This window comes from Heliangelus exortis, chromosome 1 (genome assembly GCF_036169615.1).
Source record: "Heliangelus exortis chromosome 1, bHelExo1.hap1, whole genome shotgun sequence".
NCBI classification, from domain to species: domain Eukaryota; kingdom Metazoa; phylum Chordata; class Aves; order Apodiformes; family Trochilidae; genus Heliangelus; species Heliangelus exortis.
The window spans coordinates 196,543,067-196,560,850 of NC_092422.1; the positions used below are offsets into that span (position 1 = coordinate 196,543,067).

The following is a 17,784-nucleotide window of genomic DNA, read 5'->3' on the forward strand; positions in this document are numbered from 1 at the left end:
ATCCCTTCTCCCTCCTCTCCAGACCTTCTCCTTCCTCTCCAACCCCTTCTCCTTTCTCTCCAAGCCTACTCCTTACTCTCCATCCCCTTCTCCTTGCTCTCCAGCCCCTTCCCCAGCTCCATTCCCTTCTCTGGACACTCTCCAGCCCCTCAATCTCCTTCTGCTCCTGAGGTCCCCAGAACTGACCCCAGGATTGGGGGTGCAGCCTCCCCAGTGCCCAGCACAGGGGGACAATCCCTGCCCTGCTCCTGCTGCCCACCCCACTGCTGAGCCCAGCCCAGCCCAGTCAGGATCCTGGTGGCCACCTTGGCCACCTGGCCACACTCTGCCTCATATTCAGCCCCTTTTTCACCAACACCTCCAGGCCCTTTTCCACCAGGCAGCTTTCCAGTCACTCTTCCCCAAACCTGGAATGTTGCTGTAGAAGGGAGATTCTGAGGGACAAGACTCAAGCAGTTTTTCCTCAGGGCAGAAGCAGCCCCTGCATTTAACCTCAATTCACCTCTGACTTGCAGACTTGGGAAGCAGCTGGGAAATGTTCCTCCTGTTCCCAGAGAAACCCCCCCACACCCAGATGGTCATGCTGCAGGATTCCTGCATCTCTAAAGAGCTCAAGATGAGGTTTTTGGTGTTTTTTTTGGTATTTCCATTGCCCTTCTCTGCACACACTCCAACCCCTCCATGTCCTTCTTGTCATGAGGGGCCCAGAGGTGACCCCAGGACTGGAGGTTCTGAGCACAGGGGGATGATTCCTGCCCTGCTCCTGCTGGCCACACCAGTGCTGATAGAAGCCAGGATGGTGGTGGCTTTGTTGCCACCCTGGTGGCTCCTATTCACCCACTGGTGGCCAACACCCTCAGGTCTTTCTCTGCTGGGCCCTTTCCAGCTGCTCTGCCCTAAGCCTGGAGCTCTGCATGGGGTGGTTGTGCCCCAGGGCAGCCTTGTCAAGTCTCATGGAATTGAGCTCAGCTCCTGGGTCCAGATGCTGGGAACCTCCAGATGAGCTGCAGCTCGGATAAATCTGGGCCTGAAGCAGAGGTCCAACTGATGCTGCATTGTTCAGGGCTGCCTGGATGTGAAGGGACATCCAGATTGGTTTGGTGTCCCCTTTTTTCCTTTTTTTCCTCTCATCTTACCAACAGAAAGCAGTTTCATCAAGACTTTAGGGAGTCCAAGTGCTTTTCTGACAAGGATTCCTCAGCAAACCCTTGGTCTGCATCTGTAAAGAGCTCAAGATATTTTTTTTTTTGTGGGGTTTTTGTGGTTTGTTTTTTTTTTTTTGGTTTCTCCATTGCCCTTCTCTGGACACACTGCAAGCCCTCCATGTCCTTCTTGTCATGAGGGGCCCAGAACTGACCCCAGGACTTGAGGCTCAAGATGTGGTTTTTTTGTGTGGTATTTTTGAGGACTTTCCCCTCTTACTGGGAGACATGGCAAAATGGGCAAAACTTGCCTGATTACAAGATCCTGAAGTGATGATGGGAGTTGTGCTTAAGGACATGGTTTAGGAGTGAGATTATGGTGTTGGTCAAAGGTTGGACTGGATGAGCTTGGAGGTTTCTTCCAACCCAAACTTTCTGTGATTCTGTGCTTGAGTCAAGGAAGGATGAGACCTGACAGTTTTATGGGGCTGACATGCAACTTGGCAGCAGTGTAGAAGAAAGCTTTGGGTGAAGAAATTCCTGATTTTGCATTTCCTGCTTCTCCTTCCAGTTGGGTTTGACATTCCTGCAGAGAAAAGTGAGAACTGAGGTGGGAACAAACTTCTTTCCATCCCCCTGAAATAAATCAGAGGGGCTCAGCCTTGGTGAGCAGCAGTCAGCCCTGAGCTGCTCCCACCCCTTCTCAGCTGCTCAGAGAAAAAAAACCCAAAACTTTCCATGCTCTGAACATGAGAATTTTAACCAGAGCTCTGCAGTTCTCCAGGAGACACCAGTGGGATTGATGGTAATAATGGTCAAACAAGCCCACAAGTTCCCTTTCCCTTCTTTTCTCTCTCATTAAGGTCCTGAGCCAACACTTCCCAAGCCAAATAGCTCTGAAATTGATTTTTTACCACTGCACATCACAAGTTCTTCAAACAGGAGATGCTGGGGTCTATCTGATCTTCCAGATGAGTTGGTGATGCTGCATTTAAGGAGACTTCTGGTTCAGGCTCCTTTCTCTTCCAGGCAATTTCTTGGTGCACAAATGTACAAAAAGATCAGTCAGGAAAAGTCCATTTTTGCTTCATTCCTGAAAGCCCTGCCTGGCAAGGGAAACTTCATCTTGTACAAAATCATGGTAGGATCCCACTGCTACAGAAACCCATCTCATCTCTTCTCCCTGCTGTGCTCTCCTTGTGGGGGTCACTGGGGCCCTGGGATGCATCAGGAAAAGTGTGTCCAGCAGATCCAGGGAGGTTCTCCTCTTCCTCCTCCTCCTCCTCCTCTGCTCTGCCCTGGGGAGACCAGAGCTGGAATCCTGGCTCCAGTTTGGGGCTCCCCAGTTGAGGAGAGACTGGGATCTACTGGAGAGAGGCCAAGGGAGAGCTGGGAGGGTGAGGAAGGGACTTGAGCATCTGTGCTGGGAAGAAAGAGTGAGAGGCCTGGGGCTGTTGAGGCTGGAGAAGAGAAGGCTGAGAGGGGATCTGCTGAATGTCCATCAAGAGCTGAGGGGTGGGGGGCAAGAGGAAGGGGCCAATCTCTTTTTGGGGGTGGCCAGGGAGAGGCCAAGGAAGAATGGGTTGAAGGGAGAAGAGAGGAAGTTCCAGCTCAGCATGAGCAGGAGAAACTTGTTGAGGGTGAGGCTGAGGGAGCCCCAGATGGTTGGAACAGCCCATTCAGCAGGAACTGAAGGACCTGAAGACATTTAGTGCTGAAGGTCTGGGTTGGGATCTGGGATTTTGCTGCCCCACAGCCTGCAGGCTCCCAGTGATGTCCTCGTGGTGTAAAACGTGGTGGTGACCATAAAAATCACCATGAGAGGAGCTACAAACCACAGGGGTTGACACAGAATCATTAAGGCTGGGAAAGACCTCTTAAGGTCATCAACTCCCAACCCAACCCCACCACTAAACCACGTCCCAAAGTGCCACTTGGATTTTTCCTACCTCCAGGGATGGGGATTTCATGGAAGCAAAAAATGTGAAGGGTTGGAAGGGGGCTCTGGAGATGCCCCAGTCCAACAGGATGTGTTCCCTGTAGGATCCAGCTGGGACAGGGGGGTTGCACTGGGGCATCTCCAGACCTCCCTTCCCACCCCAAACATTCTGTGGTTCTGTGATCCCTGTTACAAGGAAACAGGAGAAACCCAAAGAAAAACTCCACTCATTTCCATGTAATTCTGTATCACCTCCTGTCCCCTGAGTGACAAATAGCAGAGAAAAGGGAGGGAACCCTTGGGCCTTGCAACATTTGGGGGTTGTGTTTGTAGCCTCTGCACAGCAGCTGAAGTCCTGGTGCTGCCCCATGGGATCAATAATGACCTCAAACCAAATTATTTGCCTTCTCCTTGTGTGTCATCCTTCAGCAGGAGGACACTGGCATTCTCAGGAACTGCTGCTTCCACCTCCCAGTTGACTCATTTCGTTGCAACTAAATTTTTTTTTTTTTTTTTTTTGAGTGACTGACAAGATCTGCAGGCATCATTCATAGTTTTGTTGGTTTTTGGTTGTTTTTTTTTCTCTGAATACAAGAGGAAATAAGATCTTCGAGTGAGGACTTCTTTATTTTTAGACTTGCACGTATGCCAGAACTTTCTGAGTCATTCTTTCAAAGAAGCCAAAATAAGAGCAGTGCCAGGAATTAGGTCCCCAGCAGAGCCAGATGAAGGGTTCTCCTCGTGCAGAGATGACAAATCCCACCACTCAAAAAGGAGGGAGGCTCTGAACAGCAACATCTGAACTCCAGTTAGAAATGGTCTCCAGAGGTTGAGTTGATTCTCAGCAAATGGTGAAAAAACTCCTTCAGATTCCTTGGGTTTTTCCTAATAGAAAGAGGAATAGATCATTGAGAAAGGAGCTCTCTCAAGAAATCCTATGTTTCCTTAATAGAAATAATTCCTTATACTGAAATTCCTTCCATTATCAGAAGGGGTTCCAGGAAAGCTGGAGAGGGGCTTTGGACAAGGGGCTGGAGTGACAGGATGAGGGGAATGACTTTAAACTGGAAAAGGGAAGATTTAGGTTGGACATTAGGAGGAAATTCTTTGCTGTGAGGGTGGTGAGACCCTGGAACAGGTTTCCCAGAGATGCTGTGGCTGCCCCATCCCTGGAAGGATTCAAATCCAGGTTGGATGGGGCTTGGAGCACCCTGGGCTGGTGGGAAGTGTCCCTGCCCTTGCAGGGGGTTGGGACTGGATGAGCTTTGAGGTCCCTTCCAACCCATGGCAGTGGGGATGGAAGGAGATAATTTTTCAGGTCCCTTCCAACCTAAACCATCCTGTGGATTCTATGGAAATGTTTGTGCTCCATGTGGTGGCAGCTGATTAGGGGACCCTCAAGGTGGGAGCTGGGGTGGCTCTGGCTCTGCTCTTCCTTTCAGACACCCCAGGAGCTCAGAGCCTTTCTGTCTCTCCTCATCTTCCACCCTCACAGGGCAACCAGGGATGCTGACCCTGCAGAGAGATTTCCCTCTCACCTCACTCCAGCACTAGATCATGGGAACACAGAAATCCTTTTCCCTTCCTTCCAGGACCAGCAACAGCAGCAAGAATTCCATGCCAGCAGGAGCTGGAAAAATCAGTGGATCCAGCAAACTGGAGTTACACATGGTCAGAGCCTGAAACTGCCCTTGCTGAGTAGGGGACACCAAAACAATCATTTACTCTTCCCCATGCCTTCATTTTTTATTTTTTTAGCAGCACTTTGCACCCTCTGCTGCTGCAGTAGCAAATTCCTCAGATCTGTGACCGACCTGCAGTGTTGCCCTGAGTAATAAGTGACTTAAAAATCCCTTGTCACATTGTCATCTCATCATCCTTCCTCTTGGTTTAGGGTTTTTTTTCCCCCTGTTTTTGCCAATCTTCCCTGCTAGGGCTGTCCCAGCATCTGAAAATCCACCTGATCAGAGCAAAATCAGAGCCTGCTGGCTGGGGAGCTGAGCACAGAGACACCGAAATGTGGACACCAGGGATCTTCTGGCCAAAAAAAATACCTGAAAATCCCAAGTGACTTCCCCTCCAGACCCATTCCCTGGCACAGCCAAACACGTGGCCACGGAACCCAACCCTTGGCCCATCCTTGGGCACAGGGTGTTCACACCAAGCCTTGTGTAAGAGGTTGGGCAAGCCCAGATCACTCTGTTCCAGTGTTGCAACACTGATTATTTGCTGCTCACGTTTGCAAAGTCCCTGGTGAAGAACCAGAGCCTGGTGAAGCCTAAAAATGATCAACTCCTCCTCCAGCCAAGCATCCAAGTGGGTTGTGTGTCCCTTGGAGCAAAGGATCTGGTGCACAAGTGATGTTCTCTGCCCTCCCAGCCAGAGGGAAGGAGGTTAAGGAGGAGAAAAATTGCCTGCCTGGTGCCCTGAGCAAGGTTTTGGCTTCTATGATCATGGATCTGCTTGGAAAAAACCAGATCTGTTGGGAGCTGGTGGGATTCACTTGGCCAAGTGGGGCAAGAAAGTTTTAACCAAGCTGGGCAGCTTTGTATGGAGAGCTTTAAATTGGATTTAGTGGGAAAAGGAATGGAGTTTTGAGGAACAGAAAAGAGCCAGGGGCTCCTCATGAACTAGGAACCTACAAGGAGTTTGTAGCCGGGGGGGGTTGGGCTCTTTTCCCAGGCAACTCTCAGCAAGACAAGAGGGCACAAGAGGTCTCAAGTTGTGCCAGGGGAGGTTTAGGTTGGACATTAGAAAGAATTTCTTTCTGGAGAGGGTGCTCAGCCATTGGAATGGGCTGCCCAGGGAAGGAGTGGATTCTCCATCCCTGGAGATATTTCCAAAGAGCCTGGATGTGGCACTCAGTGCCATGGGCTGGGAACTGCAGTGGGAGTGGATCAAGGGTTGGACTTGATGAGCTCTGAGGTCCCTTCCAACCCAGCCAGTTCTAGGATTCTGTGATTCTAAGGAAACATCAGTGAGATACCTCAGCAGGGTCAGGGAGGGGATTGTCCCCCTCTGCTGGGCTCTGGGGAGCCCCCCCTGGGGTAAAGCTGTGTCCAGCTCTGGGGTCCCCAGCAGCAGAAGGACACGGAGCTGTTGGAGCCAGTGCAGAGGAGGCCCTGGAGCTGCTGGGAGGGCTGGAGCAGCTCTGCTCTGGAGCCAGGAGGAGAGAGTTGGGGGTGTTGAGGCTGGAGAAGAGAAGGATCCCATGGGGAGACCTTAGAGCACCTTCCAGTGCCTGAAGGGGCTCCAGGAAAGCTGGGGAGGGACTTGGGACAAGGGCCTGGAGGGATGGGACCCTCCGAGGGGGAAGGGTTTCCAGCTGGGAGAGGGGAGATGGAGAGATCTTGGGGAGAAATGAGGGTGCTGAGAGCCTGGCCCAGGTTGTCCAAGGAAGTTGTGGCTGCCTCATCCCTGGCAGTGTCTCAGGTCAGGTTGGATGGGGCTTGGAGTCCCCTGGGCTGGTGGGAGGTGTCCCTGCCCATGCAGGGGTTGGAACTGGATGATCCTTAAGGTCTCTCCCAACCCAAACCATTCCACAATTCCATCATCTTCAAGGGAGGCAAATGCAGGAGGACCTGGATATTTTAAATGCTCCAGATTTGTGAGGACATCACCTCAACAGCAAGATTGGCTTGGAGTTTGTCTCTAAAATGCACTCAACCCAGGAGGTAAAAAAAAACCAACAATGGGATATTTTTTTTCCTCCATGCCAAAGAGTTGCAGCCCCATGGCAGAACTCCCTTGTTCTGAGGGGGAGTTTGAAAGGAAGGATTTTGATTGAAGAACTGAGGCACCAAAACTGTCAGCACACACCCATGTGTGGGACTGAGCCAAGTACCTCCAGCTCCTGAAACAGGTGGACATGGGGAAGAAATTCTTGAATTTGAGAGTGGTGAGAGCCTGGCCCAGGTTGTCCAAGGAAGTTGTGGCTGCCCCATCCCTGGAGGTGTTAAATTCCAGGTTGGATGGGGCTTGGAGCCCCCTGGGCTGGTGGGAGGTGTCCCTGCCCATGCAGGGGGTTGGAACTGGATGATCTTTGAGGTCCCTTCCAACCCAAACCATTCCAGGATTCTATGGATTTTCCTGGTGATCTCAGCAGAATGCTGAGTGAACAGGGTTCATGCAATCCTTGCTGGAGACGTGGAGCAGGAGGGAAGTGTTGGGATTAGGTTTGGATCCTGTAAAGCAGCATTGCTGAGGCTCCAAACAGCATCCTCCATGGAGAGGAGATCTTGGGGAGGGAGAAATTCTTTGAGGTGAGGGTGCTGAGCCCCTGGCCCAGATTTCCCAAGGAAGCTGTGGCTGCCCCATCCCTGGAAGGATTCAAGGCCAGGTTGGATGGGGCTTGGAGCAACCTGATCCAGTGGTTTACATGTAGCTACTCAAGTGACAAACTGTCTCCCTGCCAGGATGATCCAGACAGATCTCAGATGGTGGAAGGAAAGTGTGTTATTTATCTACCTTTTTCTCCTGAAACATTCACATGTCCCCTGTACTAACAAAACAAATCCATCCCCAGGCTACATCCTCTCTGGTTTTTCATAGAGGAACAAACCCCCAAGTATCCAGGCTGGGAGAGGGCATTTTTTAACACCCTGGGGGAATATTTATTTAAAAGGGGTGAATAAAACAACCAATCCCACTGCACAGGGGCTGCTGCCATGAAGTGGGGTCTGGAGCCACCCCATGGGGACCTCAAGCAGGACCAAGTGGGACAGAGGGGACCAGGGATGGGGTCATGGAATGGAGATAAGGGCTGCAGAAACGGGATAAAAAAGGGTAAAGAAAGATGAAGACGCTGGGGATGAAGGAGCAGCCAAAGGAAGAGGGGGGTCAGGGGTGCAGTCGAGGGGGATTTGAGGGAAGGAACTGAGGGTGAAGGATTGAAGTGAGGGAAAGGGAATGAGGGGAGGGAAGGAGATGAAAAGATGAGGGAAGGGGTTGAGGGACAGAGGGAAGGTCCAGGACTGAGGGAAGGGACTGAGGGAAGGGGTTGAGGGATTGAGGGAAGGTCTGGGACTGAGGGAAGGGGTTGAAGGACTGAGGGAAGGGACTGAGGGACAGATGGAAGGTCCAGGACTGAGGGAAGGTGTTGAGGGATTGAGGGAAGGGACTGAGGGACAGAGGGAAGATCCAGGACTGAGGGAAGGGCTTGAGGGACTGAGGGAAGGTCCAAGACTGAGGGGAGGTCCAGGACTGAGTGAAGGGCTTGAGGGACTGAGGAAAGGTCCAAGACTGAGGGGAGGTCCAGGACTGAGGGAAGGTCCAGGACTGAGGGAAGGGATTAAGGAACTGAGGAAGGGGTCAAGGGAAGGTCCAGGACTGAGGGAAGGGGTTGAGGGATTGAGGGAAGGTCCAGGACTGAGGTGAGGGATGGAGCCCAGGACCTGATGTGAGGGGATGAGGGAAGGAGCCAAAAGAATGAGAAAAGAGCTCGAGGGAGGGAAAGCCCAGAACAGGACGTAAGGTCCTTTTGTTAATCCTTTTGTTAATCTTTATGCGTTAATGGGTGGCAAGTTTGGCTGGTGTCAGCCCATTTCCATTTGCAAGGCCCAGACACAGCAGAAGATGATCCCAAATCAATATCTTATTGTTTCGTGTCAGAAAAGTCCCCAGGGCAGGCAGGGCTGGGCCGCCCTTATCTCCATCCACATCCAATTCAACAAAGACCGTTTTACACCCCTTAAATTCTTTTTTTTTTTTTTTTTTTTTTTTCCTTCGTAGAATCTCTGCTTTCGGCACCGAACCTTTCACACCCCGAGGGCTTTTCAGAAGTGCTGGGGTTAACACTCACTCACTCACCCTTCACCTTCTCAAACCTTTATTTTTTTTCCCCCCTCACCCAAACCCCGACAGAGCTGAGGGGACGGCGGGCAGAGCCAGTGACCCGCGGGAAGAGGAAAAGCCTCCACGGGCGCGGCCGGAGCTCTCTTTCCGGTTCAGTTTTCACTTTCTGTTTTTTTTTTTTTTTTTTTTTTTTTTAATTTTTAAAATTTTTTCCCCCCCACTCCTCCTGCCCCCCACCCCCCCTCCTTTTTTTTTTTTTTTTTTTTTTTTTTTTTTTTTTTTTTAATACCGACGCTGCCATTCCCACCACCGCCTCTCTGCCTTCCCCCCCTTTTCCGCCCGTCCCTCCGCGTCCTCCCCCGTCCCCTTTCCTCTCCTCAGGACCGGCGCATGGCGGCCGCTGTTGCTCTCAAACCCTCCGCTTCGTTTCTCCTCAGCATTCCGGCCCGCCCGGTCCGGTAACGCCGCGGTTCCCCACTCCCGGAATCCTTTCCCGGGAGAGGAACCGCGCCGAGGGCCGGGCGGGACCGGTAATGAGGGCGGTGTGAGGAAGAAAAGGGGGAAAAACCAAATAAAGCAAAAAAAAAAAAGAAAATCCCTAAAACCCTCCCGGCCATGGGCGAGCGGCGGGATGAGGAGAGCGGCGAACCGGGAACGGGTGAGCGGGAACGGGGAGGGGGAAGCTCGGGATGGGAGGGGGGTGGTGGTGGGTGAGCTCTAAGGAAGGCGTCGGGATTTTGATTCTGTGATTAATCTTCGTGTCTTAAAGAGGAGAAGCCAAAAGGGATTTGCCCTCTCTGGCTCCTCCGAACCCCGAGATCCCGGCCCTGTGGTGGGGACCCAGAGCTCTGTGACGGGGGTGGCCCCGCGGTCCCCTCACTGAGGTGAAGGGAACCTCCAAGGCTTGGGAGGCCTTGAGAGCCCTTCCGTGCCTGGAGGCCTTCGACATCAGCTTTATTTATTATTTATTTCAATTTTTATTTTTTATTTGCCTCACTGCGGGGAGACCCACGCACATATTTTATTATTATTATTATTTCTCCGAGCTTTCCCGCCCAATCCCTGTCTCCTGCACCAGGTGGCAAAGCCACCACCACCACCACTCCTTCCATTCTTGGGCTGTCCCCTTGGGTTTTCGTGATTTTTTTTTTTACTTTTTTTTTTTAATTCTTCTCGGTCTGTCCTTGGGCAGGTGCCCTTCAGGAAAAAGGGGAGGGCATTAAAATGCAAACCTGGCTTGCTCCTTCCTTGGGGCTGGCATGGGAAAGATGGAAAGCCTCTTTGTTTCTTGGAAATCAGCCTGAGAAGATGGGGGAAAAAAAACCCCAAAAATTACGTGTTTCTCTTCTCTGATCCCCGCTGGCAGATTGTCCTCAAACAAATCATCCCGGCTTGGATAGCAGCAAAGGTTTATTAAGGTTTGCACCCCTTAAAGGGAGGGATAATCTGAGGTAGAGCATAAAACCAGTTAGAAACATAGAAACTGAATAGTTTGGGTTGGAAAAGATCTTAAAGATCACCCAGTTCGAACCTCCTGCCATGACCAGGGACACCTCCCACCAGCCCAGGGTGCTCCAAGCCCCATCCAACCTGACCTGAGACACTGCCAGGGCCTTTTTCCTTTATTTCATACCCTTATTAAAATCTCAGCCCTATTTTTATCCTATACACCCACAACTTGGCTTTAGCTCTCCTGTTTTTAGGGTTATGCAAACAAACTTTAGCCCCTTCTATCCCACCAGTTTCCTAATGGCCCAGTATTAAAATAATTCATTTCTCCACCTTTGCTGGGGACTTAACAGGGAGCACCAGGTTGATTTTTGCAGAATGACAGAGAAAAGTCATTTTTGGCATCTAATGGATCTCTGTCACTCCCCCTGCTCCAGGCCAGGTCTCTAGGCTTGAGGTAAGACAGTTCTGTAAACTTCACAGCTCTGCTGAAAATCTTGGTCTAGGCAATAATTTCTTCAAACTTTGACATTTCCTTCAGTTGCCTGACATTGTAAGTTGTTTATTTTTTTTTGTTGTTTTACAAGAGGAAGCCTGAAAAATATATGCTTGGCAAGCTCAGAAATCCTAAGGTGAAGAAAGAGAGGCAGTCTGTATTCTCATTATGTTAAAGTTTCATGGTTATAAAGTGAGTTTAAAAACATGTTCCTTGCAAAACAAGATATTTTTTTTTAAAAAATGTGCAAGATAAATAAGAGATATTTTAAAAAAATGTGCAAGAGAACCTGCCTGGCCCAGAATCATTGGTGCTCATGGTGGATGGAGGAAACACAGGGTGAAGCTCTGCTGTGTGAGGGGTTCAGGTCAGATTAACCTCATGTTTTGGGGTAAAAGTGGATGTTTCTTGGTGCTGCCTGTGTTTGTGACAGGTGATGAGGAGGGGGACAAACACGAGGCTCTTCTGGCAGTAGCTGTCCTATAGTGGAGCCTGGAAATGTCCAGTCTGCACTTTGTAAGGTCTTGTGTTAACAAGAAGATGCCAGATCTCCCAGAAATTGCTGTTTTCCAATTAGAAAAAAAAAAAAAAATTAGTTTTGGAGGAGAATTCCCTGTCTGCTCTGATAAAAAAAAAGTATAAGTCCTCACTTAGGACCAGAGAGTGCCTTACCCAGCTCTGAAACTGGTTTTACATGCTAGTTTGGTTTATTTTTAATCTTCCTAAACCTGATGTTGGTGGCAGCAGAGGTAGAGCTGAAGTTTTGTCCCTTTCCAGCCACCTCCATTCCCCTCTGCCATCTGCATCCTGCCTGGTTCTGAGCTGTGTTGCTACAGCTCTTTGTGGAGCTGTGCAGCAATCCAGATTGCTGAACCCATCTGGATTAAAAATAGCCTCTTCTGCTCCATTTTCTGCTGCACTTTGCTGGTTTTTCTTCATTGCACAGTACCCAGCTGTGCCAGGAGGGGAGAAGGAGGAACATTGTGGCAAGGTTTTTGCCTGGGTCACTGTAGCCACTCACCAAAATGCATGTGGGGTGACAGCTTTGGTGGCAATAAGTTGGGTTTATTACAGAAAAATGTATTTTATGTGATGTGTTGGTCATTCAGGCAGCTCCCAAAGTGAGCCAGTGATGGTTCTTGGAATCACTTTGAGACAAGTGTTTGGTAAAGGTTATTTTTGTGGAGTTTGGCTTTTTTGGGGGAGGGGAGTGTTGGTTGTTTTGGGGGTTTTTTTGTGTTTGTTTTTTTTTTGTGGTGTTTGTTTGGAGAAAGAGACAAAAAAAAAAATGGTTTTTAGTGCTCAGCTTTGGTTGTGGTTTTATTTGAAATTAAAACTGTGCCTTGATAATTTCTGCAGCCAAAAGGGGTCATAGAGAACAAGCAGGAGGAGAGACCAGGGGAAAGAAATCCAGCACTGAAAAAAAAGTCTCTGTAGTGAGAGCAAAAATAATGCAACAAACCAAAATACTTCAAGGAAGGTTGTATCTCTCTTTTGGGAAGTTTACAGGGGAAGGACCCAATGGTTTGGAGGAATGCAGCTGCAGCATTTGAGGCTGGGGAACTCTCTCCTTGCTTTCTCCAGCCACAAACAAGTTGGTTTGGGTTTTTTTTTTTCCTGAGTGGGGGAAAAAACCAAAACCAAACCCAACCAAAACTTCTCACCTTGGGGAAGTTGTTTTTCACACATCAGCTGCTGCTCCCTCCAGCAACTGGGAGGTTTTTTTTCTCTTTTTATTTGCCACCAGACTCTTTCTTGGTGCCACCATCAGCCTCTCCTGAAGCCAGAAATCTTCTTTTTGGCTGGGCCAGCAGCAGAAACCTGCCCTGATATCCCATCCCATGCCCAACATCTGGGACATGGAATATCCCAGCTGTGCTGGCTCTGTTGGAGGTGGTTTGGATCAGATCTGTTACCACGTTCAGCTTATTAACACTGCTTATTAACACTGTGACAAATCCAAGCTTAGAACTGGTGTCTGTGTCTGGGAGTGGGAAAAAAAAGGGGGAAGGAAAAAAAAGTGAGAAAGTGAAAGGAAAAGATGCTGGGAAGCAGCAAAGCTGTGGAAGTCACTGATGATGGCAGGAGCAGCAGGAACAAGGCATTTGTCAGGTGTAGGAGAGTATTTTGAGACCTAAAAAAGCCTTGAAGGACCCATTCTAAAGCAGGAGAATCCCAAAAGGCTCAAATCTGCCAAGGCAAATCTTTTCTTTTCCATCATATCAATACCTGGAAAGATTTTACACCAGTCAGAAGCAGCTCTTGTGGTCAGCATCTTGTTGCTTTGCAGCCAGGACACCTTCCTTCTACCTGACACTTGGAGGAGATGGTGATTTAATTTTAATTTTTCTTTGGCTTCATTTAGCTTAAAGTTTTTGGCTTAAACTGAAAGAGGGAAGTGGCTTCTGTGCTCCAGCTGTGAATGAGCCCAAAACTCACTACAAAAGGTTGGGCTGAGCAAATCAGGCACAGTCATGTCCTGGAAGGGTGACCCAGGATGTGTCATTTTCTGGTGAGGTTTCTGGCTGGGTTCTAACACCATTTGGGCTTCTGCATTTCTCTCCTGCTCATCTTTATTTCCCCTCTTGCCTCTCTCCCTCTCCACCTTTTTTCTTCCTTTTTTTGTAAAAGGATTCTGCCTTATTAGGAAGTATTTTGCCTTCACACTGCCCCTTAGCCTGGCTGATTTTTTCTGCTTTCTGTTTCAGATTTTCACCTCCTCACTTTTTTATTCTTCATCTTTAAACTTTCCATCCCATCCAGCCATTTGCTGGTTGGATCTTGGTACCACCAGTACCACCTGCACAAACAGTTCATGGTAACCAACACCAGGTGTATCTGATGCTCAGAGGAGTTAGAATTAAAGAATTCTTTAGTTCTTTTTTTTTAAATAAAAATGCCCAGGGAGGTTGTGGAGTCCCCTTCTCTGGAGATATTCAAACCCCCCCTGGATGCAGCCCTGGGTAATGTGCTCTGGGTGCTGCTGCTTGGACTGGGTGATCTCTGGAGGTCCCTTCCAGCTCTGAGCATTCTGTGATTCTGTGACCTGACCTGCAGGTGGGGGAAGTTTGTGAAGAGAGGGAAAGAAAATGAGGGTGCTGAGCCCCTGGGTGCCCAGGTTGCTCCCAGAAGCTGTGGCTGCCCCATCCCTGGCAGTGTCTCAGGTCAGGTTGGATGGGGCTTGGAGCCCCCTGGGCTGGTGGGAGGTGTCCCTGCCCATGCAGGGAGTTGGGACTGGATGAGCTTTGAGGTCCCTTCCAACCCAAACTATTCCACAATTCCATCATCTTCAAGGGAGGCAAATGCAGGAGGACCTGGATATTTCAAATGCTCCAGATTTGAGGGAGGGAGAAATTGTTTGGGGTGAGGGTGCTGAGCTTTAGAACCAGGTTGCCCAGGAAAAGAGTCTCTGCCCCATCCCTGGCAGTGTTCAAAGCCAGGTTGGATGGGGCTTGGAGCAATCTGGGAGGGAGGTGTCCCTGCCCATGGCAGGGGGGTTGGAATGAGCTGAGCTTTCAGTTCTCTTCCAACCCAAACCATTCCAGGATTCTGTTTCTTGGGCAGGGAGGGAGAAATTCTTTATGGTGAGGGTGCTGAGCCCCTGGCCCAGGTTGTCCAAGGAAGTTGTGGCTGCCCCATCCCTGGCAGTGTCTCAGGTCAGGTTGGATGGGGCTTGGAGCCCCCTGGGCTGTGGGAGGTGTCCCTGCCCATGGCAGGAGGGTTGGAACTGGATTATTATTAATATCCCTTCCAATTTTCCTCAGTCTGTGATTTTAAGATCCTCTGAAATTAAACACACAAAAAAAAAAGGCCATGCAGAAAAGCAAAGCTGGTTCTCTGCACCAGTAAGCAGTTCAAAAGCCATGAGTTTTCCTCCTGGGCTAAGTTTGGAAGTGTCTGAGTGGGGAACACATCCAGAGGTCACAGGAGGCTGGATGAGCTAAAAAAAGGATTCTGTTTTTGGGGATGTCTACATCTCCTGGCCTTGGCTGCTGCTCCTGGTGGGCAGGAGCCCTGAAATGGAAAGGGGAGGAACAGTGTGCAGCTCCCAGGGGGATAGGGGTGGGACCTGTCCCCTCAGGCTGCCTTATGGAATTAAGAGACTCATGGAATGGGTTGGGTTGGGTTGGAAGGGACCTTTAGGATCATCCAGTCCCAACCCCTGCATGGGCAGGGACACCTCCCACCAGCCCAGGGGGCTCCAAGCCCCATCCAACCTGACCTGAGACACTGCCAGGGATGGGGCAGCCACAACTTCCTTGGACAACCTGGGCCAGGCTCTCCCCACCCTCAAATTCCAGAATTTCCTCCCCATCTCCAACCTCAATCTCCCCTTTCTCTCCAAGTTTTAACCCATTTCCCTTCTCCTCTCCCTACCCCCCCGTGTCCAAAGCCCTCCCCCAGCTTTCTTGGAGCCCCTTCAGATATTGGAAGGTTGCTCTGAGCTCACCTGGGAGCCTCCTCTTCTCCAGGCTGAACAACCCCAACTTCTTTAGGCTGCCTTCAGCTTCAGCCAACACTTCCCAGAGGACAGGAGAGGGCACTTCAGGAAGGAAAGGTCAGAGGAGCTGGCTTGAAGTCTGGAAAAGGAGGAGGAAGGAAAAGGTTAGAAACCTTCCAAGGAATTCACAGCTCTTAGATGACTTCTCCAGAGCTCCAGCACGAGGGAGAAGGCTCAGCCTTGCTTGCTGTGTTGTCACCTGATATTTATAGCTGCAAAGGTGACTTGTGTTTATTCTCCCTTGCTACCAGGGTAGGAAGTGTCCCCAGGACAGGCTGGGAATCCCCTCCTCAGGGATTTCAGGGCACGGATGTGGGGTCAGAGCTGTGCTGGGTTTCTCCAGCTCTTTCCCACCCATCAGTCCTGCACTGTGTCTCTGCTCCCCAACCAAACTTGATCTGTTCAGCCTTGAGAAGAGAAGGCTCAGGGCAGACCTAATTCTGATGTTCCAGTGCTCCAAGGGGGCTCCAAAGGAGATGGAGACTCCCTGAGTACAAGGAATCCCATGGACAAGGGGCAATGGGCACAAGGTGCTCCTGGGGAGATTCCAATTGGACACAAAAATAAAAATTTTCCCTCTGAGGCCAGTCAGACATTGGAATGGTCTCCCAGGGTGGATTCCCCCACTTTGGGAAGTTTGAAGTCTCAGCTCAGTGGGTGCTGGGACATCTCAGCTCAACAATAACACGAGAAGGGTTGGAGCAGCTGATCCTGGAGGTCCCTTCCCAGCTGGAATTCTGTGTTTCTAAGCTGTTCAAACAGGAGAGAGCAGAGAGTTTACCTCCTAGTGAGCAGATGATGTGAAAATGACCCAATGGTTCTTACCTTCATGCAGAGGAATATAAGAATCCAAGTCCCCAAAAATGTGGGCGAGTTCCTCCTCAGACATGATGGAGAGTTTCAGCATGGGGTCATGATAGGCCTGGCCAAGAATGTCAGTGTTCAAATATATTCCCATATAATTTATTCACTTCTATTCACATATAAGCCCAAATGCTGACAGTTTTCATATGAGGGGAGGCATCATGGGGAGTGAAGCCACGAGGAACAGGAACCCTGACTTTGAGGGGTACAAGATACCTCTCTGTTGGGAGGCACCAAATGCAAAGGACTTTCCTATCAGGGAATTTCATAGGATCATAGAATGGTTTGTGTTGGAAAGGACCTTCAAAGATCACCTAGTTCCAACCACCCTGTCATGGGCAGGGACACCTCCCACCAGACCAAGTTGCTCAAAGCCCCATCCAACCTGGTCTGGAACACTTCCAGGGATGGAACATCCACAGCTTCTCTGGGCAACCTGTTCCAGTGTCTCACCACCCTCATGAGGTTTTTTTCTAATATCAAATTAAACCTATCTTCTTTCAGTTTAAAACTCTTTCCCCTCGTGACATGCTGGCCACATTTCTTTTGATGCAGCCCAGGATACTGGTGGCTTCCTGGGCTACAAGCACACATTGGCCACAACAACCCCATGCAGCGCTACAGGCTGGGGACAGAGTGGTTGGAGAGCAGCCAGACAGAGAGGGACCTGGGAGTCTGGATTGCCAGGAAGCTGAAGAGGAGCCAGCAGTGTGCCCAGGTGGCCAAGAAGGCCAATGGCATCCTGGGCTGGCTCAGGAACAGCGTGGCCAGCAGGTCCAGGGAAGGGATTCTGCCCCTGTGCTCAGCCCTGGGGAGGCCACAGCTTGAGTCCTGTGTCCAGTTCTGGGCCCCTCAGCTCAGGAAGGAGATTGAGGTGCTGGAGCAGGTCCAAAGGAGGCAACTGGGCTGGGGAAGGGATCCAGCACAGATCCTCTGAGGAGAGGCTGAGGGAGCTGGGGGTGTTGAGGCTGGAGAAGAGGAGGCTCAGGGGAGACCTCATCACTCTCTCCAACTCCCTGAAAGGAGGTTGGAGCCAGGGGGGGGTTGGGCTCTTTTCCCAGGCAACTCTCAGCAAGACAAGAGGGCACAAGAGGTCTCAAGTTGTGCCAGGGGAGGTTTAGGTTGGACATGAGAAAGAATTTCTTTCTGGAGAGGGTGATCAGCCATTGGAATGGGCTGCCCAGGGAAGGGGTGGATTCTCCATCCCTGGAGATATTTCCAAAGAGCCTGGATGTGGCACTCAGTGCCATGGGCTGGGAACTGCAGTGGGAGTGGATCAAGGGTTGGACTTGATGAGCTCTGAGGTCCCTTCCAACCCAGCCAGTTCTAGGATTCTATGATTCTATGATTGCTGCTCATGCATCAACCAACACCCCCAAACCCTTCTCCTCAGGGCTGCTCTCAATTCATTGTCTCCCCAGACTGCATTGGTGCTTGGGGTTCCCCTGACCCAGGTGCAGGACCTTGCACTTGGCCTCCTTGCACTTTATGTGGTTTGCACAGACCCACCCTCTCAAGCCTGTCACTGTCCCTCTGGATGACCTCCTGTCCCTCTAGCATGTTGACACCTCACATGAATATTTCTCAGGCTACCTCCAGA

The 17,784-nt window shown here is 50.3% G+C and overlaps 1 protein-coding gene across 4 annotated transcripts in view; it reads left to right on the forward strand.

Annotated features, from left to right (window-relative positions):
* The first annotated feature begins 8,942 nt into the window (after positions 1-8,942).
* The window catches only part of TASOR2 (transcription activation suppressor family member 2), a 64,122-nt gene continuing 55,280 nt past the window's right edge, over positions 8,943-17,784 (forward strand). For 2 of the 4 annotated variants that reach the window (XM_071734244.1, XM_071734243.1), the window contains exon 1: positions 8,943-9,532. In XM_071734244.1, coding sequence (XP_071590345.1) covers positions 9,490-9,532 — 43 coding nt within the window. In that variant the 5' untranslated portion in view covers positions 8,943-9,489. The remainder of the gene's footprint in view (positions 9,533-17,784) is intronic. The other 2 variants (XM_071734242.1, XM_071734245.1) reach the window with 1 other exon arrangement.